This window comes from Borostomias antarcticus (assembly GCF_949987555.1).
Source record: "Borostomias antarcticus genome assembly, chromosome: 8".
Lineage (NCBI taxonomy): Eukaryota > Metazoa > Chordata > Actinopteri > Stomiiformes > Stomiidae > Borostomias > Borostomias antarcticus.
In genome coordinates, this window is record NC_140241.1 from 11,827,001 (window position 1) to 11,848,822 (window position 21,822).

The 21,822-nt window shown below is 46.6% G+C and overlaps 3 protein-coding genes across 3 annotated transcripts; all 3 read right to left on the bottom strand.

Annotated features, from left to right (window-relative positions):
• Positions 1–3,001: 3,001 nt before the first annotated feature.
• Positions 3,002–12,492, bottom strand: rab11al (RAB11a, member RAS oncogene family, like). Its single transcript, XM_084441898.1, has 5 exons — positions 12,135–12,492; positions 9,309–9,504; positions 8,406–8,599; positions 5,389–5,469; positions 3,002–3,226 (listed from the first exon to the last, which is right to left on the bottom strand). Exons 1-5 carry the CDS (start codon positions 12,172–12,174, stop codon positions 3,087–3,089), a joined length of 651 nt encoding a protein of 216 aa, XP_084298024.1. The 5' UTR covers positions 12,175–12,492; the 3' UTR covers positions 3,002–3,086.
• An 813-nt stretch (positions 12,493–13,305) lies between these two features.
• rab25b (RAB25, member RAS oncogene family b) lies at positions 13,306–18,799 on the bottom strand. The gene is made up of 5 exons (XM_084441656.1): positions 18,730–18,799; positions 15,973–16,168; positions 14,634–14,827; positions 14,344–14,424; positions 13,306–13,536 (listed from the first exon to the last, which is right to left on the bottom strand). Exons 1-5 carry the CDS (start codon positions 18,764–18,766, stop codon positions 13,412–13,414), a joined length of 633 nt encoding a protein of 210 aa, XP_084297782.1. The 5' UTR covers positions 18,767–18,799; the 3' UTR covers positions 13,306–13,411.
• A 616-nt stretch (positions 18,800–19,415) lies between these two features.
• lamtor2 (late endosomal/lysosomal adaptor, MAPK and MTOR activator 2) lies at positions 19,416–21,373 on the bottom strand. Its single transcript, XM_084441881.1, has 4 exons — positions 21,170–21,373; positions 20,531–20,693; positions 20,276–20,365; positions 19,416–19,965 (listed from the first exon to the last, which is right to left on the bottom strand). Exons 1-4 carry the CDS (start codon positions 21,235–21,237, stop codon positions 19,909–19,911), a joined length of 378 nt encoding a protein of 125 aa, XP_084298007.1. The 5' UTR covers positions 21,238–21,373; the 3' UTR covers positions 19,416–19,908.
• Between the last annotated feature and the right edge of the window lie 449 nt (positions 21,374–21,822).

The following is a 21,822-nucleotide window of genomic DNA, read 5'->3' on the forward strand; positions in this document are numbered from 1 at the left end:
CTGTGATGGCTCTAGGGAAGAAGAATCAGCTTAATGAGGAAAGAATCAAAGCCTTAACGAGCGAGGTTCCCTGACGTGGTGCATAGGACGGAGACATCAACAGATGAGCACATAGGCACACTGTGGTAGATCAATGGTTAATAATCAAACATACTGTAAACACACAGCAACACACTCAACACACATTCATATCCGTACTAGTTTGCATGTATTTTATATGGTCACATAGATTGGAGGAACAGCACAGATCTTTTGTGTTAGGGTTTTAACACAAGGGCTCTGGGGCTCTTCTGCCTTGTAGATTTTCATAGTCGGAGGCCCTTTGGAAGCAGGAACAGAGCGAGGCGTTTGAGGGTAGAGCCAAGACCCCATTCAGCCCCCCAGACTCCCCCTCTCTGAGGGGAGGGACACCAGGCTGGAACCTCACCAACGGATCATTGTCAAAGTAGTTGTCTCACACACACACCAGTTATCAGACCAACCTTAGTTGATTCATATTGAAGTGAAATTGACACTACTCATGGTGGCGGAGAAGCAAAGGGGGCTGAAATGACCTTTGGGGTCAAACTCCCAACCTCAACCAAAGGGGCCGATACAGTCTGACAGTTGGTCTTTGGTAGCGTTTTCTTCTTCCAGCACAGTAGAAGTGTTTCATACCGGTCTTATAGTGGTCTTAGTGCATTAGTTTTGGGCCAGTATCTCCTGGCTTTAGTTTCTGGTTTCTCTGTGATCAGTGAGAAAGGGTTTTGCCATGAGGCCGTCTGTGGCTGACCGTCAGTCTTCTTGAACTGTTACCGTGCGCCATGCTGCCATACGGCATGTGATATTGCAGGTTTATTTCTTAGCACATGTTTTTTTTGTGAATTACATTTTTTTTTTTTTTTTTACATTTTATTAGTGTATCTGCACCATATTAGTTTTGGTTTCTTTCTTATTTTTTCAAGATTCAAGATGTATTGTAAATGTTTCTAATAAAACAAAAAAAGAAATCATCTTCAATGGAATTTCTTGTTATATTTTAATGTGCTGTGTGATTAAAGCTCGGACGCTCAGACTGTAACATCAAGAACAATTATAAATCACAAAATGAAAAAGAAAGCCAGACTATTAACAAATGAAATTTATTTATACATATGCAATCCAAAATATACAGATAAGTATCATTTAAAAACATCTTAACCTTTAACCTTCCAATGAAACAGAGGAAGCCACCCAAAAAAACACAACTTTATGGAAAGACATCAGCAGGATATGACAATGTTTACATGGTTGCCGTTTGGCTGTGATAATCCCACTTCAGAAACATCTCCCTAACCACGCAGATCACATCTATAGACAGTAACCCCGCCCCTCTAACAAGCCACTAACAAAACTAACATTCCCCCGGAAGAAAACAACCACCTATAAGAGCCATGGGGTGTTGGCGGGGGCGATCCCAGACGGCGCGCTGCTGTTCCAGTTGCACACGGTCAACACTGGGAGAGATGGGCAATGAGAGGAGAGATGGGCAATGAGAGGAGAGATGGGCAGTGGGAGGAGAGATGGGCAGTGGGAGGATTTCTCTCACAGTAAAACAAGCCGTCCGAGGCGCATCGGAGCCCAGCAGGCGGTCAGGGCCGTGGCCCTCACTACCATCCTCCGTAACGCCATCTGGCTGTCCATCCCAGCCAGGAGGCACACCACCAAGGCAGCCTCCGTTCAGAGGCCGAGGTACAGGCTACTGTAGCCCCACCCGGCCCCCCACGCTAAACCCACATCCTATGATGCCCTTTCCAGCCATGGGGGGGCAGGAGTGGGGGGGGGGTTGCATTGAAATCCAGTTGCCACATCAAACTACAACCCCAAAGAAATCACAAACCAGCATTTCCGGTTGGGACAGATGTGAAGGGATATCTGTGTTGTGTACAAGGGACCCCTTACTGAGCTGAGGTGTGGTCGGGTGGGAAGTGACTGCAGATCATAACAAACCCAAGAGAAATCAAGTATGCAAAGCAAAGAGTAGATGTGAATGCTACACTGACAAGTTATTGTGATGGGTTCCCCTGTTCTGCTCAGCTTGGATTGGCCTGATGTACTCTACCAGGTGAACGTACTCTACCAGGTGAACGTATTCTACCAGGTGAACGTACTCTACCAGGTGAATTTGTGAATAAAATGTCTCGACTCCTCCCACCATTAGTCAGGGGTAGTTACATTTAATAACTCAACGTCGTAGAATGATTTTGATTACCGGTGAAAGAGAAAACCACAAAGAGATAGAACACACACCCTTCATAAAGATAAGCAGAGTCACATCAGAAACCAGACAGTGTTGCCGAAACCAGACATCTTTGCACAAGCCCTCAGAGGTCAAAGGTCATACATAATAGTGTTTAATAAATATGATTGGGAATTTAACTCTAATCCATAGGGCAAGATGAAACTGACAGTGGAGGAAAGGATGTGTGTGTGTGTGTGTGTGTGTGTGTGTGTGTGTGTGTGTGCGCGTGTGTGTATGTGGGGGGGGGGGGGTTGCATTTCATTGAAGTTCTCACTGCCAGTTCGTTCTGCCTTTGTTCCTGTGTGTGGAGGAAGTGAGGGGAGCATCCATCGCCATGTAAAAAATCAGGCTTTCAATGGGAGATCAGTTCACGGAGGGTGAAGTGATGAACTGGAAATCTACTCGGGGACCCTCTAACGGGCTCAATTTCCCCATTACATGTAAATCTATTCAGTTCATGTCGTCCTCTTACATATTTCAAGCTTATCGAGTGGAGGCAGAGCTGTAAAGCTTGGGAAATGCATTCGCTACGGACAGAGTGCTCATTAGGAACGATGCAAACTACAGGTCTCGGTCTTGTCTGTTTCTCCTCTTTGGCCCAGCTGTCTACGTGTCTATCTGGCTACACCTTCGGTCAACTCCCCTCCCCCGTCTCCTCTCTCTCCCCCGTGCTCTCGCAGGACGCTGGACAATATCCAATTCCACCCCCCCACCCCAACCCCCCCCCCCACCTCCCACGTATTCTCCGTCCGTCTAAATCCACCCCCCTCGCTGCCCCTGGCCTGCTGTAGTCGGGTGGCGTTGTGGGGCAGCGGCGGGCGGGGCCTCAGTTGCCCTGGCAGCAGGCGCCCTGCTTGGCAGCGTTCTGCGTGGGCTGGACGGTGATGGGCACCACGTTGGAGCTGGGGGAGAAGTCTGCGTCGCTGCGGCCCGACATCTGCCTCTGGGACACGATGTTGTAGATGGCTGTGGGGGGGGAGAGAGAGAGAGGGAGGGAGAGAGAGAGAGAGGGAGAGGGAGAGAGAGAGAGGGAGAGGGAGAGGGAGAGGGAGAGGGAGAGGGAGAGGGAGAGGGAGAGGGAGAGGGAGAGGGAGAGGGAGAGAGGAAGAAAGAGAGAGGGAGGGAGAGAGGGAGGGAGAGAGAGGGAGAGAGAGAGGGAGAGAGAGAGGGAGGGAGAGAGAGTTGAGAACACAGCTAAAACGAGTGGTGGCAATTGGGAGGTGAGAAAGAGAGAGCCTGTATAAGGGTTCTTGTGTGAACTCGTGTCTGGGGAAAGTGCCCCGTCCACCCCGGTCTCCGCCTGGACAACAGCTCTGCCACGACTCCGCCCCCCCAGCTCCTCTGGCTGGATACAGGTGTTATCTTCTAATAAAACTCAGACACAAAGAAAAGCAAGGATCTAAAGAGGTTACAGGGATCCAGGTTCAACAACGGGAACGACACCCTGATCAGACGCCCGATGACGTGAAGAGGACACTGACGGACAGAGATAGAGAGAGAGAGAGAGAGAGAGAGAGAGAGAGAGAGAGAGGGAGGGAGAGAGAGAGAGAGGGGAGATAGAGAGAGAGAGGGAGAGAGAGAGAGAGAGAGAGACAGAGAGAGGGACAGAGAGAGAGGGAGAGAGAGAGACAGAGAGAGAGGGAGAGAGAGAGAGACAGAGAGAGACAGAGAGAGACAGAGAGAGACAGAGAGAGACAGAGAGAGGGAGAGAGAGGGAGAGAGAGGGAGAGAAAGGGAGAGAGTGAGAGACAGAGAGAGAGAGAAAGAGAGGGAGAGAAAGAGAGACAGAGAGACAGAGAGAGAGACAGAGAGAGACAGAGAGAGACAGAGAGAGACAGAGAGAGAGACAGAGAGAGAGACAGAGAGAGGGAGAGAGAGGGAGAGAGAGGGAGAGAGAGGGAGAGAGAGGGAGAGAGAGAGAGACAGAGAGAGACAGAGAGAGACAGAGAGAGAGAGGGAGAGAGAGAGACAGAGAGAGGGAGAGAAAGGGAGAGAGAGAGAGTGAGAGACAGAGAGAGGGAGAGAGACAGAGAGAGGGAGAGAGACAGAGAGAGGAGAGGGAGCGAGAGGGAGCGAGAGAGAGAGAGCACCACTCACTCTCCCTGATCTTGAATCAGTCCCAGACGGAGATCTTGCGTGCAGCCGCCCTAACGGATGACCCCGACTGACCCCTGAGGGACCTGCCGCGCCCCTGTCTGCCCCCGCCATGTCCCCCCGGGTCACGGGGTCTCCCGGCGGCGTGGCGACAGGGCCGGGCGCTCGCTGCACCTGGCCATTCTCATCCCTTAACGAGCTCATTAGCGCTAGCGTTAGCGCCACGGGCCTCGCTAGCCTGGCGCTTTTATCAATTAGAAACCGCAGCCTGAGATCAGGTTAAATGGCTGCTACAGATGTAGGACAAATTAGACAATTGACATAATTCGTAAAAATAAAATAAAAATTCTGGTGATGGAGACACGACAGAGTAGAAAGGGTCTGGAGCAGCGTGCTGACGGCCTCCTTCTGTGAACAAGACCTGCCCAGCGTGGGTTTCCCTGTCGGCCCTTCAGGGGCTGTTCTCTGTCAGGCGTTTTACCAGGCCTCTCTATCCACAGCCCTGGATTAAGAAACACGTTTCCTAACAGCTCTTCTCTGGGCACTGACCCGTGCAGTGGCACTTAAGAGAGCTGAGAATTAACTCCCTCGAACGAGCGGTCGGCTCTGGCACACTGAGATTTGCACTCCGGAGAAAATGTGCGACCGTTCCTTGATGGAGGCCCTTTCCATGTCTGATTGTCTGAGTGTGCTTGGAGTGTGTGTCAATCGCCCCCATGCTTTTGACTGGAAAACATCTCAGGTGTTGTTCAATTCAAAGTAACAGTAATCACAGCTGCCAGGTGATGAGCTGGGTTTTGCTGCCACCTACTGGTGGTGGAGCACTAGTGTTTAAATAAACAGAAAAGCAGGCTCTCAAAGAGCATTGGTTTTCTTTTATAATAAAATCAATCAATAAGACCCCAATAAGAAAATAACATGTGTGCTACAGGATACTATAAGATGCATCAACTTGTTTGTTCTTCTAAGAATGAACGTACAAATATTAAAAAAGCTAAAAAAAAAGCATTGGTGGTAGATTTGTGCACACTTACCTGTGAGAATGGTGTGGAAAGCTAGCTCCACGTTAGAGGAGTCTAAGGCTGAGGTCTCCAGGAAAGACAGTCCATGCTTCTCTGTGAAACACACACACACACACACACACACACACGTTAGAATATGTTATGTTAATGGTACAATGTCATGTTTTGTGTCCGTACTAACCACTTCATAGAGAATCTTTCTGTCTAGACTTCTTAGAGCTAATAGCCATTACAGTGTTAATTTCGTCGGTGAAAACTATGAATTTTGGGGGGGTCAACGACCTTCATTTAGTTACGTCACGAGATGATACATAAATAAAACAAATTTAAGATGACACAAACTATGACGAAATCTATTGACATTTTCGTCAACAAATAAAAATTAAATGAAAATGTAAGTGAGGGATGATTTGGGAAGAGATCCAATCAGAATGCAGAGATTTCTGTGAAAGTTGTGGCTTGAGCTGCAACAACTCAAACAGGCAAGGAGAGCATTACACTAACTAAACCCATTAGATTTCATTCAACTAAATCTACTGTAGATTTAGTCAAATAAAATCTTAATGCTATTTAGTCAACTAAAACTAAATCAAAATGTGCTGTCAGAATCAACACTCTGTCCATGGGCAGTCGTCGGGTCCAGATGATAAATCTCTGTGGCATTTAGACCAGGCGTGATTCGGCCTACCCTCCTGACTGGTGACAAATCAATGGCTTTAAGTCAATAAATCAATCCAGGTTCACTGCCACTCGCTGCCGAGGACCCATGGAAGAACCACTATTCATTTATTATCAACCAGCATCTACAAGTCAAATAAGTATATTCTGGACTGTTCAACAGCTGTAAACAGAGGATAAGGACTCAAGGTCATATAAGCAAACAGATTAAGTAGATCTACAGCCAATAGAGCCGCAGTATGACACAGAGACAGAGAGAGAGAGAGAGAGAGACAGAGAGAGACAGAGAGAGAGAGAGAGAGAGAGAGACAGAGAGAGAAAGAGAGACAGACAGAAAGAGACAGAGAAAGAGAGAGAGACAGAGAAAGAGAGACAGAGAGAGAGACAGAGAGAGAGAGAGAGAGAGACAGATAGAGACAGAGAGAGAGAGACAGACAGAGAGAGACAGAGAGAGAGAGGCAGAGAGAGAGAGGCAGAGAGAGAGAGAGAGAGAGAGAGAAGGCCAGCGCATCAAAACAGGACGGGACACTGCCATTTGTATTAACTCAGCTAATCACACACAATCACACACTGCCACTTACCGAGGCCTTAACTGATGAAGACTGACAGGAGCAGACAGTTGGATTGCTCCAAACAAATGTACTAATAAATTGTCCTGGATGAAAAAAAGTCTGCTAAATGACTAAAATGTAAATGGAAAACGTAATCATCATTATCGTTGAATCAGGTGTTATTTCTAGACTGGAAGCAAAGTCTGCAAAACCTACTGTTGAAAACCCAAAGTATTCATGCTTTAATCATCTCCATGCCCCTGTCAGCTCGACAGAGAATGCTGTGGCATTTGGGGTGCCTGCTTGTTGGAGTAGCGAGGTGTGACGCGCCATGTCCTGTCACTCATGAGTGAGAGGTGGAGGGTCTCTCCATTCTCCTCACATTGCCCCCCTGGGAGAGAGCAGGACGCGGCTGTGACTGACCGCCAGCACCCCTCCTCCGCCCCACAGGGGGTGTGACCCAGCTGAGCAGGTTGAACCCCCTTCCTCAGTATGAACACCGCCCACACACGCCGTCCGAGAGCTAGCTGTTCGGTAGCGTAAGTGGTAGCGGTGTTAATGAGAGGTTGGGCGGACCCAGGTTCAGTAGCGGTGTTAATGAGAGGTTCAGCGGGTTTGATCCCAGTGTGGGCCAGTAGTGGGAGGAGGCGATACTGACGAGCGACACCGTCACACCTGTTAGACAGAGCCCAGGGGCCCATTCTCACCCAGCAACACTCTCTCTAATATACCGGGTTTAAATAAATAAAACAATCCAACATTATGATCATGCTCATCATGACATTCAGCTTGTCTGATCGCTGTGTCTACTACGTCTCAGACTGTCCATTAGGCTGATTCTAAATGCAAAGCGATTAATACTCCGTCTCTCCTCTGAGAAAACACACACAGGAAGAGGATGGTTATGAGAGGGACACTTATTATCACAGGGCTGACAGGAGGATCATTTCCTACCCAAACAAAGCATAAATATAAATACCACACACACTCTGCTTTGTAATCATGTATGTAATTGGCCTGATAGCTCCTTATTCAATTACTGATCTTTAAAGCTACATGAGATATCTCGGCACTTTGGCAGCCCCTCTGGACGTGATAAAATCGGCTCTGCATTTTAAGAACCACGCTTCCGATGTAATGATGGAAAAAAAAAAAAGATAAATGTTCATGGCGCAGACTGGATTGGAAGATTGTAGCTAGCCTACTTTCAGGAAGGATGGCTTCAATGCAGGTAAATACCGGTCTTCTTTTTCTTATGTGCATGTAGATTTCGTTTCGTGGGGTGAAGTGTTTGTTGTCGGTTGTCGCAAAACGTGTCACTTCCGTTCCCACCACAAGATTTCCCGCCAGTGTACTAGCCAGTACACCGCAATTTTAAAATAATAAATTCACAGGGTCTCATGCAGTCTCATATCACGAAAATGATTTTGGGGCCAATTAAGGCCAATTCATAAACAAATAGCAAGTAAAGGTGAATATTGAACCATAAAAAAGTTCTCATTGAGCTTTAAAGGACTAGTTTGGTATTTAGCATTATAGACCTGGTTACAAGGTTATTTACAATCATATACAACGGTCCATATAAACATTTTGCCAGACTTTGCACTCTTGATCCTAAAACTGAAAAAAAAGTTTTTTTTATTGATGAGGTTTTAGCCTCTTGGCCTTTTTCAGAATCAATGATTCTGATTCTTGATTCTGAAAAAGATACCAAACTACTCTAATTACTAAAACCCCACCCCTGACGTTCCACAGAAGAGCCGTGCTGTGCCGTGCTGGGCGCGTGGAAGTGGGCGGTACCTGCGAAGGCCCGGGCCTCGTCCGTGGGCACGGCCCGTAGGTGGCGCAGGTCGCTCTTGTTGCCCACCAGCATGATGACGATGTTGTTGTCGGCGTGGTCCTGCAGCTCCTTCAGCCAGCGTTCGGCGTTCTCGTACGTCAGGTGCTTGGCGATGTCATAGACCAGGAGAGCCCCGACTGCGCCGCGGTAGTACCTGTGCCCGACAGCGGGGGGGGAAGGGGGGGGGGGGCAGAGGGGAAGGACTGACGTCAGAGAGAGGCTCTGTGGGACCAGACGCCGACATGGCGGTTCTAGACCTGGGTCACACACTTTTTTCTTCCAATCACTGTTGTCGATTTAATTCTGCCGTTGAATAAAACATAAACCTGTGTGTGTGTGTGTGTGTGCGTGCTGGTGTGTGTGCGTGTGTGCGCGCGTGTATGTGAGTTATGGCTGCACAATTAATCGTGAATTAATCCAAATCGCGATTATGACCTCCGCGATTAACTAATCGCATTAATGTGATTAATAATTTTGCTTTGAATTGAGTGTGCTAGGACTACACGGACGAATCACAGGCGTTTATGCTGTCTGACCAATCACATGCGTTCCCGCTGAGTGTGCTGTGCGCAGCAATTTCACTGAGAAGACAGATAGCAGTAGGTCAAGACAAGTGTCACAAGAGTACCTGCAGCTGTGAGTAGTGAAAAAATGAGCAATAACGAGGTCAGTGAGTTAGTAGCAAGAAAGGGATCAACGTCCGCATTTTGGTTATTATATATTAATATTATATATTAAATATGAATCACAATTATTAATCGGAATTACCATGAGAAAATAGATTACAAAGAAAATAATCACAATTATTATCTTTTGTCATAATGGTGCAGCCCTAGTGTGAGTGCATGCTGGTGTGTACTCACGCGGAGGTGATGGCCCTGTAGCGCTCCTGGCCGGCCGTGTCCCAGATCTGGGCCTTGACCGTCTTGCCCTCCACCTGGATGCTGCGCGTGGCGAACTCCACCCCGATGGTGCTCTTGCTCTCCAGGTTGAACTCGTTCCTGGTGAAGCGGGACAGCAGGTTGCTCTTCCCCACGCCCGAGTCCCCGATCAGGACCACTGGACCACAGAGAGAGGAGGGACTCAGGAACCAATCAGATGAACACAATAAAATAACCCTGGCGTATTTGTGGTATGCACATGATCCAGGTAGCGTGAACAGCGGAATGCTTAGCTGCCCCTAACGTGCAACTTCGACCGATGACCTATCACCTATGATGACTATATGAGTCACATACTCCACTGAGGTAGCCAGGAAGCTGACTGACAACTGGGAATACTGCAATGAAGATACCGTTTGCTATAATGAGCTGTATACCGTTTGTCTAAATGAAGACATGATTTGATATTATGGAGTGTATTTGACGATTTGTCTAAATGAAGACATGATTTGATATTATGGAGTGTATTTGTCTAAATGAAGACATGATTTGATATTATGGAGTGTATTTGACCGTTTGTCTAAATGAAGACATGATTTGATATTATGGGATGTATTTGACATTATGAGATGTATTTGATATTATGGGGTGTATTTGACCGTTTGTCTAAATGGTTGCTCCACCCCCACTGCTTCCCACCAGAGTTGTCATGATGGCTACTGATGAACTGAGTCTATTTACTTATGGCGTAACACAACAGGACCCCACCTGTATGGGGCAATGAAGTAGCTTGTTTCCATGCTCAGTTTGTGAGGAAAGGTGGAGTGTTTGGGAAGACGTTTCCATGCCTGGGAGCAAGGTGACTCTGGAAGATAATAGCGCAGCCCCCTCAACATCCATAGCATTAGGAAACAGGAGTTGGGTGTGAGTAGTTGAGGCCATATTATTGACAAATCAACTGCTGGGAGTGCTCATTCTGGGTGAGGCTAAGCTCACTGCAACACGAATCCTACTGGTGCAAGAGACACAAGTACAAACGCATCCACAAATGATGAGTGGGCCGTCTCCCGCAGAGAGAACCACATGAAAGGTTCACCTGTTCCCACTAGGACTTCATCAGCCACCTGATCGGCCTCAGTTAGAACTTGTAGTTCCTAGAAAGAGTACGCAAGTCCCAGAAACTACATTTCCCACAGGCCTGGGCTTACACCTGGATAGGCCATATGGTGACGTTTCTTATGACACAAAAGCGGTTGGTCAGGGAACAATGGCATTATACAACAACCTTGGGCACGCTTCCCTATCAGGAAGTGACGCTGGTTACACACCCAATCACAGAGCGGCTTAGTAGGCTGCATTCCAAACTTCTAAAGGATCTGACATTTTATTGCCAGGTAGGTCTTTACACATACTATGAATTTGTTCTGGTCAGTTGATGGATAAACTAAGCTACTAACTAAGTCCAACCCAAGAGCAGCTGAGTGTGGTAGCGGCACTAGGCAGGTACATGTCCCCGGTTACAAATCAGCCTTTTGAAGTTCCCCAAAAAGAGGACACTCCGTTGAAAAAAAACAATGAGGCACAAATGAAGAATAAGACTTCAATAGGTCAATTGGTCAACCTTGCTGTGCCACACTTGACAGGCGTTCCCAGGGAGCAGCCCAGTGACACAAGCATTCACCTGACTGTCTCACACTAACAGTGAGCAAAGGGCAATTAGACGAGGAGACGGAGAGAGCAGCCAAGGAGAGACCGGCAGCCAGACATGAGCCTGTAATGAGCAGACTATTAGCCCAGCCTTTTATCACCAGTCTCTATGGGACCCTCTCTTCCTGTATTGTGGCGCTAATGCCTGATATGCCTGCTCTTATGACCCGAAACCAAGGCATTTTATCTCCAAGTGGGAGCAGGAATCTCATCTTCACACACGCGCGCACATGCACACACACACACACACACACACACAGACACACACACACACACACACACACACACACACACAGCCTCTTGGTGCAGGTCTTTCCGGTTTGACTACGCATGCTTGTTTAGTGTTCTATATTAGAACAAAAGCCCCGGTGCACATCAAGGCTCTTTGTGCTACACGGCAGACAGAGGAAGTTACACGTGTGTGAGGGGAACAATGAGTTCAACAGGAAAATCGATCATCTGAAATACTGTTTGCAGCAACCTACAGTTTGTTGCAGTTTTCTATGCCAAATTAAATGACCAGAAGTCAGGGAAATTCCGGAAATTAGGCCAGTGCATTTAACTCCATCTCTTTGGAGCCAGTGTTAGCATAAACAGGCGGATAGGCATGGACACATTCTCAAGTCTGGTAGTCTACCCTTGCAAATAGACAGGGAGCCTGGAGTGTTTTGTAGAACTTGCTTTGCTTCATTGTCCAAACATGTCTGGATGAGTCAACTGCTGTGTTCTGGAGTGTCATCCTGGTATGACCCCTTGTTGACCAACACTGCTGCCACCCTAGAGGATTGCATCATAGGCAAGCCTGCCCGGTGATGACAGATGTGTTCAATCCTGTAGCGACCAAGAAGGCTACCGGTAATATGTTAGATGTAGCCCGTGTATCCCAAGACACGACTGACAACTTTTAAAACAGGCAATAAATGACCAGAGGCCGTCCCAGTCGCAGCTAGGCTACAGTAGATAGCATCGTTGTGTTTCGGCAGAGCTGGTAACATTGATGTCACTGAACTGAACAGGCGACAGGTACTGGATACGCAAGACGACACGATTGGCTACACGGTCAAAATGGCAAAGTCATGCCATGCATTTTAAAACACTCACCTTTGAAAAGATAGTCATATTCGTCCTCTCTGTTCGACATCTCTTCGGGTTGTTTCTAGCTACGGTAATAAAGTGAACTGTCGACTCCAAGCTGGTTTCTATGTTCTATCAGAACAAACTTCTTGAGCATTTATCTCGCGACCGACCGACCGCTCCTTCCCTCAAAAGCGAACAAGCGCAAAACGGGATAACGTTCGCCTACTCTCTCGCACTTCCGACAACACCTGCGATAACACCACTTACTTATTATATATTTTGTGAAAACAGTCCTCCTACTGAGGTATCAATCTATCAAAGACAACTTAGCTAACTATCTTCAGAAAACTTTCGTCTCTTCTCCCGTAACTACCTTCTGACATTTGCCATTTCCGAGCGACGTAACGTCGAGTGCTCTGGCCCCGCCTCCGGCCCCGCTCCGACTGGTCAATAGACGACAGACACCTGTCACCCAGCTGGCGTGTGATTCGTCTACCGCGCTGTCAATCATGATTCCCTCGTATTGATCCGGTTGGATGTCAAGCCCTAGCAGGTATGCTGACAGGTCTACGGGATAGTGATGACCTCACCGCAGCTAAAACCTATACCTCATAAGCAAGTGTGGCATTCTTCCATACTACTATGCCAGAAACGTTTTCGTCGTGAGAGGCTGCCCCAGGCCTAATTGGCAAAGTTAAAATGGATGTCAGTTTTGGAATAAAATAAGTTATCCTTATGCTTATTACTCACTTTATTGTAAGTGTTCTAGGTTATTTATTGAGTAGTTTTGCAAACTGTAACATAAACATGCACGGAATCCATAATGTAGACAAAGCAGCCACGGCAAAGTTTATTATCTACCAGGGGATACTTTGAGAACCTTCAAGCTGAATAAAATATAAATTATCACCTGAATAATCACTTAGGATTTGAGATTAAACATAACATTTATTCAACATTTATTTTATTTAATATTATTTTTGTTTCCACTGATCCACACTCTGGTGGACTGTGGATAAAAACATGGACCATTGACCTCCAGCTAAGTCTGTGCACATTTCTTCACCTTATGGATTATTAACACTCTGTCAAGCCACAGTGTGAAATCAACACATGGTATAGGTGAAGTGTCCATTACATCTAGTGATGTCATGCTCAATCACGGAGCATTGCAGCACGACGGCAGAGTGGAGGAGTGTCCTGTGGCCATGACGACAGCGGGGTGGGGCGTGGGGGTGGTCAGTGAATAGGTAGCACCGTACAGCTGTTCTGTCAGGTCTCCCTGGGCGGGGCTAGTCCGGTCAGATGTTCCTACAGCAGGGTTTCTTCTCCTCCGCAGCGTCGGTTCTGGGGACGGGGCCGGCCAGCGACACGGTGCTGATGGAGCCCCGCGTCACCTGGTTACTGCTCACCTTCTTGTGGATCTCTGGGGGGCGGAGGCGCAGAGGTACGTTACCCCGACTGGCGGGACACCCCATGACAGGCTGGGGCACAAACTTCTACTGACACAACTGGTGACACAACTACCTACTAACCCAACCAGTGTTTGGCAATGCCAATCTTTCATGCTATTGCCACACTCACATGCCACAAGCTTGTTGTTAAATGATTCTGTTGGCTTGTGTAAATGTCTTAAGACAGGCATTCCCAAACTGTGAGGCGGGCCTCCCCTGGGGAGCCCCAAAGAAATTCAGAGGAGGCGAGGAGGGATGGTTAGAAGGAAAAATATGTTTTTTATTTTAGAATTTTCTATGTTTTTTATGAATGAAACATGATTTTAAAGGTCTTTTTTTTTATGGACAAATTTGGGGGGGGGCGCAGGTGTGTCACTGTTTTCAGAGGGGAGGCCCCCATTGATGGAGTTTGGGAACCCATGTCCTAAGGTATTTTAATTTGTACACTGTAATCTCTGATGTTCTATTGTTGTTTTTGATTGTTGTTTTTATCTGTAGCTTTTTATGCTGCTATTTTCGACAGGTCTCCCTTGTAAATGAGATCTTTGATCCCAATGGCACTACCTAGTAAAATAAAGGTTAAATAAAATATTTTAAAAAGCATTGTAAAGTCTAAAGCGTAAAGTGTAAAGCAACTCAAAGTTCTTGTCATCTCAAGTAAGCGTTACTGAAATTACTTTTAGCTCCACACATAATAGCAGTTACTGGAAAGCTAAAACAAATCAATACAAGGTAGGTAGGTAAATAAATAAATCTATGTAAATAAAATAAACAAGTACCTGAAAGAACATTGCTGAAAGCTGCCTCAACATTCGTAGACTCCAAAGCCGAGGTCTCGAGAAACAACAGGCCATTCTTCTCTGAGGAGATGTAAACGTGTTATTATACCAACAAAAGGATCTCCCATTTGTTTTTGTTATTTGAGCAAAACAATAAGGGATTGGATTTCGAAGGACACCAGTCCTTGGAATACCGGTTTGCGTAGCCAACATAGTAAACAGCCATCACATCATTCATCTGTAATTGATTTGTGTGTGCCTCAGTGAAGTCCGTCGTTTGCGATTAGCACCTGCAAAGTCCATGGCCTCCTCTGTTGGTACCGAGCGCTCTGAGCTCAGGTCAGTCTTGTTGCCCACCAGCATGACCACGATGTGGGGGTCGGCGTGGTCATACAGCTCCTTCAGCCAGCGCTCCACACTCTCATAGGTCAGATGCTTGGTGATGTCATAGACCAGCAATGCTCCGACCGCTCCTCTGTAATATCTAGTGGGAAGAGGCGTGGCTAGTCAGAGCACATCATTTACTGCTCCATACAAACAAAAACAAATCTATTGTTGATTGTTTGCTCTGAAGAAGTTGGAATGTTCATATAAGCCCAGATGGCCCATTTGCATGTCCAATGAAGAGTGGACACTATTCTGTATTATACTATACTGTAGTGTATTGAGGCTGTCTGGGCACTGCTACAGACACTGTGAGCTTCCGGCCAGCAAGCTGGCGTTATGGGAGCCGTCTCCATGGCGAGGACGTCCTACCAAAACATCCGTGGACATAATCAAGATGGACGTGGGAGGGGAGACCACCGATGAGATCACCAGGGTTATGGAGGACCAGGATAACTGGAGACAAAGATGCTAGGCCCTTCTGTGGACGACCCGACGATGATGATGATGATGATGATGGTGACACTGTACTATACTCTGATATACTGTGTATGATATACTGTATGGTGGTGATTTTTGAAAGCAAAATGAGTAAATTAGCATATTGGAATTCACAAAATAATTACTCCAGGCCGGACTGACTGAATTTAACTAATCCTCCGCATACCACATCCTCAGATTTCCCATGCTGTAAAACCAAATGGCCGTGGTATTAGTTTTAAAGCATGTTTCCATGCTATTCATCCATAAAGCCTCATTGCCAGAGAACAAAAGACACGATATTGGGGTCTGGGTGTTAATATAAAATAAGTATCTAGCCAATTTAATTTTTTCGGACCACAGTGTGCTAGCTGGAAAAGGCAGGAGCTGGTGGTTGTTCTAGTAGGTTCTACAGGGAGGGGAATGTGAGATGCACGCTGTCCATGTGTTGTTTTGCCTGCTATGATACCAGGAAACCAGCATGGCGTTAATGACTTGGGGGAACCGATCCCACTTCTCTTGTGTGTGTGTGTGTTTGTGTGTGTGTGTGCGAGAGAGAAAGAGAGAGAGAGAGAGAGAGAGAGAGAGAGAGCGAGCGTGTGTAGGTATACTGTATAGTGTGAGAGTGTGTGTGTGTGTGCGTGAGAGTGTGCATATAATGTATAATGTGAGTGTGAGAGAGTGTGTGTGAGAGTGTGTGTGCGCGCACCTGAGTGAGAGTGTGTGTGCGCGCTGTATAGCGTGTGTGTGGGGGGCTGTACTCACGCAGAGGTGATGGCCCGGTAGCGCTCCAGTCCGGCCGTGTCCCAGATCTGGGCCTTGATGGTCAGACCGTGCAGCTGGACGGTGCGCGTGCTGAACTCCACCCCGATGGTCGTCCGGCTGTCGTGGTTGAACTCGTTCTTGGTGAAGCGGGAGAGCAGGTTGCTCTTGCCCACACCGGACTCTCCTATCAGAACCACTGGACAGGACAGAGGACGCAGCTGGAGTTCTGAACCGCAAGCCAGCCGGCGCAAAACACATCACTGTCGTTGGTTTAAACAGCGGCTTCCTGTATAGTCATGTGTGATGACCTGTTATACGGTGTTTATATGTACTTGCTAACTAAACCAGCAAGGTTCTGACACCCACACCGATTTCCTACAACTGCTAAATGGTATTTTTTATTGTACTATTGTAATTGATTTAACTATGGTAACTGGAGATTCCAGTCATCCTACTACCAGCTCATTCATATTCTGACACATTTCACAACTCCAGACGTAAGCCACTCCCCGGACGTGTGGCTCAACCCTCACATTCTCCAGCCAGGCCTCCAGTCGAGGTGTGTCCTCGGGCAGCCCACTCCATTTCAGCTTCCTTAACATACGTCTGAGTCGTGTTTCCCATTGTCCTGGTTGTATCATTAGGCCTGCATGACAATGGTGCCGTGTGTTCGGACACCACCACACCCACGCAAATGATTGCTGAGTTAATTATGTGAGGAGAAGAAAGCAGAGAACATGTGGTTCTGGAAGACTTCTGAGAGGGACAGTGAGAGGGACAGTGAGAGGTACTATGAGAAACAGTCTCAATTTACAATGAAGCAACTTGGAGTGGGGGGGTTACAAGATTGAAAGAAGAAATACAGGATATTGACTAGCCAACTTCCTGTTAACCTGGACAAGTGAACTTGCATGCGTTTCCTGTAATGAGTCCCTGAAAAGAGGAAGGCTCTTAGAAATCAGGCGGTTCAGGTTACGCTGCAACTTCCCTCCATCTTAGCGCAATCAGCCCAGCGTGTAAACAGAGGAGGATCGGTAGAACAAAGGAAAACCCCGGGATTTTTGACTGACTCGTGTTTGAGTTTCACAGTGAACGGCTGACACCCCCCCCCCTCCCCCCCATACACACACACACACACACACACACAGAGGAAGGTGGAACCACCAGCTGCAGTGGCACCATGATCGCAACAGCACCTAACAAACTAGTTTCCAACTACAGCATGTGAACATGACCGAGATTGGGATTTGTGATTGAATGACAGTGTATTAGATCCTGGTACCCATGTAGTTAGAAATTAACTGTAGAGACAACCCTGTCCTGTATGAAGAAATTCTAAACCACTAGGACAAGCATTTAAAACCGCAATCTAGACTCGATTTACAGGCTACAAATTCTTTGTAATTGTTTTAACCTCGATGATCTGAACCAAACATTTAGTCTGTGGTTTGATTTGCCCAAAGTTTAACTCTAACCTGGGGTGGAAAACAGGCAGCGGGGAGCCATGTTTACAACTCGTTCCTCTCTGGGTTGTTTTGGATAATTGTTCACTCTGCTGGCAGATCATTGTTCTGCGTTGGGTTTTTATTAGCTGGGATGAAACGCCCCCCCCCCCCCCCCCACCCCCGTACTGAGTAACCTCTTAGACAAACAATACCTCTGGTTTCCATGGCGAAGGGGGACTCAGGCCTTCGAGCACTCCGGTGGCCTGATTTGTGTGCTCTGAGTAAAGTTGAGGAGAACCTGCCTCTCATTTGTCAGAGTGTGAGTTTAGTGTGATTCGTCTGTGACCTTGAGCAGAGCTTACAGCAACGCCGGCTCCCTTTCTCCTGCTGCATCTCTAAAATGTTTCGTCTTTTATTCACTTTTATCCATGGAAATGTCCTGGCTTTGATTATTTTGGGAAGGGACCTTGAGATTCAATTTGGATTTACTGTCCAAATCTGTACATCTCTGTATGACACAACACAGCACACAGGTGCTGTTCTAGGGTACATTTTGTTTTGCAGGTGGATTTGTCCTCGCCATCCACCTCCTCTCCTCTACCAACTGGGCTTTCTTGTTCTCCTATCAGATCCCTGTACCCGGCGCACTGCCTCCCTCGCCACATTCCTCCAGCCTGCTGTCACCCGCCGCTCCGTGCAGCACGTCACGAGCGGCGCAGCGTAACCATCCACCTGCGTCTCCGCTGTGAGGTCAGAATGACAGGAATGAGTGATATGACCTGGCACCCAGGGACGGTCTCTCGCATGGAATGACACTGAAACCCGCTGATGCGCCAGAGACACACGCAGCTCAGAGTAGCAGCAGGGAAGACGTGCTTTCCGGTAAAACGGGACTAGAAAGTTCTGTACGAGCTCCTAAGCTCTAGAGTAGACGTTCCTGGAATGTACCGGACCCGTTTCCTAGACCTTTGCACTATTGAGGAAATATTTGACATATTTGATTCTACATCATCGGTTTCCTGCCGGAATAGAGCCTGTAAACCCTTGGCTTTTGCATTGTTGTCTCAACAGGTGACACTGCGCTGCAGTCTGTGTGTAGTAGATATGTCACTGGCGCTCGGCTGCAGTCTGTTGACACAACGTGTATACGACTCACTACGCCTGATGGGAACCACAGGACCAACCCGAAAACAAATGCACTCTATGGCTGGTACTGTACACCGTTTCTGAACACATTTCAAGTCAGATGTACTCAAGAAATCAGTCATGAATTGGTGTAAACACGAAAGCGTGAACGTTAAAGAGTGCTCACCTTTGAATACAAAGTTGTAGGCCTCATCTGTCCCCATGCTGAACCCACACAGAACTGCCTCCACACAATATCCAGCCTTGTCTCCAAGTCCAGCATTCACAGTGCTGAGTGGAGGAAAGAGATATAAGATGACACCGTCTCACAATTTGCCCAATTCTTCAGAGGTGCTGTAAAAATTAAAAATAAAAGTTTTCACGAGCCAATGCCAATCGCTAGCTTGTGGCTCCCTCCCTGCCCTTATCTCCTGTGTTTGATAGAAAGTTAGCTTGTTTGAACAAGGAACTGGGCTCGCTTGTGAAGCCAGGTAGTTTGGCCGTGAAGCGGGACGAGGAGGAGAGCGGAGGGGGCGGGTCTTGGTGGGAGTCCAAGGCAGGTTGAACAGGTAGAACGACCGCAGACGCAGCCCAGTGAGAGACTGCTGTGCGCCACCTGCTGGACTGTTCAATCACTGCCGGCCTGTGGGAAACAGAAGATATGCCCTTTCCTGACAGGGAGAACCATAAATAAGCCTAGTATCTGGTAATGGAGTGTATTCTTTTGTGAGGTGAAACTTTCTTTTAACAGCAATGTAAACACAACACTGTGCAGGGCTATAGCTCTATATTTTTTCTCTACCAAAGAACCAGAGACAAACCTGGAACACCAATAAAATGAATTACATTTATTTCAAAGCTTTATGAGAAAATTTCAACAGAGAGATGAGAGTCAACTGGTTCTTAATTTACCCCAAAAGCCACGGTGCGCCCATACAGAACACCCCTCTTACAACAGGACATATGTCATTGTCGTCAGACAACACGATTAAAGACAGGGTACAAAGTGAAAATCCTAACATTCCTTTCATAGGTTAATGTGTCATATATTTCAACAGTAGACAGACGAATTCTCTCGTAGGCAACAATGCTTATGTGTTCAGTCAGCTTTTTCTTTGAGCCTACATTTAAACCATGGATCACAGAGGACCAAAGGATTTCATACTCGGGCATCATATTAGTATTAACAGCATCATGAGCATAAATACAATAATCAGAGGACAAATGATCATTTCACACAAACGCACACACACGTTTCACAGAAAACAGGTAAAGCGCTCACGCCAAAACGTTTATCTGGAGGTGCTGCTGCTTGTCCCACCAGACACGATCAGGAGGGCGGTGAGTCGACCAATCACAGACCCCCCTACGACGCTGCCACCTGAGTTAATGGCTCCTCCAGGTACAGCACGAGGGCTTCAGCCTAAAAGTAACACACACACACACAAATGAAACATGCTTGAAATGGTATGTAGACATGAAAGCGTAATGACTCTAAGCTCAGTGCCAGGTGGGTGCTACACCTTAATAATAATAACAATAATATGTGTATAGCACCTTTTAAACAAATAAATGCAGCTCAAAGTGCTTGGTTTGGTTGTGTATGAGGTGAGCTACCCCCCTCCAGTAGTAGTAATAGTAGTAGTAGTAGTCAGCAATATTAGTAGTAGTAGAAGATGTATTAATACACCACAATTCTCCAGAGACGTCACAATAGCGGGTTTCCCGGTCACCTTAGCTTTGAGCATTCCGAAGCCCACGGTCTCTTTCGCATACATGCACAGCAGCAAGTTGGCTACACGTGTGATGGCCACTCTGCCTTCCTAGGTACAAAACACAGATTCAACATACATTTCCTATTGAGAATAACACCGCCTGTAAATAAATCATCATGAATGATCGTGCATTGAATTGAATGTATTCACTCAATAATTGAATGTGAGTGAGAGACGTGGGTATGGCTAGTTATGTAAGCAAAGTTCTCTCACCATACAATCCATCAGAATGAATTTGAGTTTGTCTTCATTGAATGCTTGATGTCCGTTCTTGTCATAGGCGGCCCAGATGTTGCTAGCGATGGCCGCTGTCACTCGGGCGTCTGTGTCGCCGTAGCCGGAGTAAGCAAGCAGAGACCCTTCGTTGTTTAGTAATCTGGGGAACAAATTGCAATGAGTAAATTGATGTTAGCAGGCCCTGAGGCCCCTTTGAGTGTGCAAGGCTGCTGTCTCCTGTCCAGTAGAGGCAATTTATGTCAACGGAATTATTCCATGAAACACATTTAACCCACTTCTGTGACATAGCAGGGTCTTTTATTCTGAACATATACTCATTGTAGCCAAATCTACAAACTTGCTCGTTACATTGACAAACCTAGGCTAGCTAATGAAGAGCGATGCTATTTTGTAAACTTTAGCTAAAGCATTCCTCAGGACATTCCAATAACGTTTCCAGTCCATACATCAGGTTCTTAATGGCTATTTAATGCAGGTTACGTATATATAATTCTAACAAAATGTACCAATGAATGTCTAAAATACTGTAAGATTGTGTTCGTTATATCTGAACAATTCGTTGTCGTGCCTGTTAACTTTAGCTAACTTTCTTAGCTAGGCTAACTAGCTACTTACAGGGTGCTCTGTACTCCGTTCGTGTTCGCCTGGCTGAGGACTTGCGTCAACGCTTTTGGTCGTAACATGATTGCAACGCGGAGTATAAATAATGAAACAAATAAATATAAATTCTGGTCAGAAGATCTGGTTATTTCTGCGAATTTATTCGTAATATACAAATCTACAGAGATTCGCCATCTCCAACGACACAATCGAAGTCAGCTGATTCTTCGGACTTCCTGATTCGAAGTGCAATGCATTCTGGGAAGAGGTGTTCTTCTCCTCTGGGTATACTGGCGAATCGCAAACCATAACCATTAAAGGTGCATTCCGCCGCCTAGGCTACTGTACAAGAGTGTGTATCATCACGTAGTACGTGGGCCAGGACCCCAAATGTGGGCCACCGTTGCCATCTGGGGGGAATCATTCTCATAGTGATTTTTGGCATCTGATAGCATTGATGCTGTGGTAGCTGCTTTCTGTGTGTTATCAATTGATTTATAACCCCAGGCCAAAACACACTTTTCAGAACTACATAGGACAGAATAAGGCATTCTGCTTCAAACTGAATATAGTGTAAATATGATATAGATAGATAGATAGATAGATAGATAGATAGATAGATAGATAGATAGATAGATAGATAGATAGACAGATAGATAGATAGATAG

Coding starts and splice junctions, on each gene's coding strand:
- rab11al (XM_084441898.1), bottom strand. CDS start 12,174: ATGTCGAACAGAGAGGACGAATATGACTATCTTTTCAAAG. Junction 8,600..9,308: donor TACAGGGCCATCACCTCCGC/GTGAGTACACAC, acceptor TGTCGGGCACAG/GTACTACCGCGGCGCAGTCG. Junction 5,470..8,405: donor CGAGGCCCGGGCCTTCGCAG/GTACCGCCCACT, acceptor TGTGTTTCACAG/AGAAGCATGGACTGTCTTTC.
- lamtor2 (XM_084441881.1), bottom strand. CDS start 21,237: ATGTTACGACCAAAAGCGTTGACGCAAGTCCTCAGCCAGGCGAACACG. Junction 20,366..20,530: donor TCATTCTGATGGATTGTATG/GTGAGAGAACTT, acceptor TTTTGTACCTAG/GAAGGCAGAGTGGCCATCAC. Junction 19,966..20,275: donor TCGGAATGCTCAAAGCTAAG/GTGACCGGGAAA, acceptor TGTTACTTTTAG/GCTGAAGCCCTCGTGCTGTA.
- rab25b (XM_084441656.1), bottom strand. CDS start 18,766: ATGGGGACAGATGAGGCCTACAACTTTGTATTCAAAG. Junction 16,169..18,729: donor CTACAACTTTGTATTCAAAG/GTGAGCACTCTT, acceptor TGTCCTGTCCAG/TGGTTCTGATAGGAGAGTCC. Junction 13,537..14,343: donor TTTCAGCAATGTTCTTTCAG/GTACTTGTTTAT, acceptor TCCGCCCCCCAG/AGATCCACAAGAAGGTGAGC.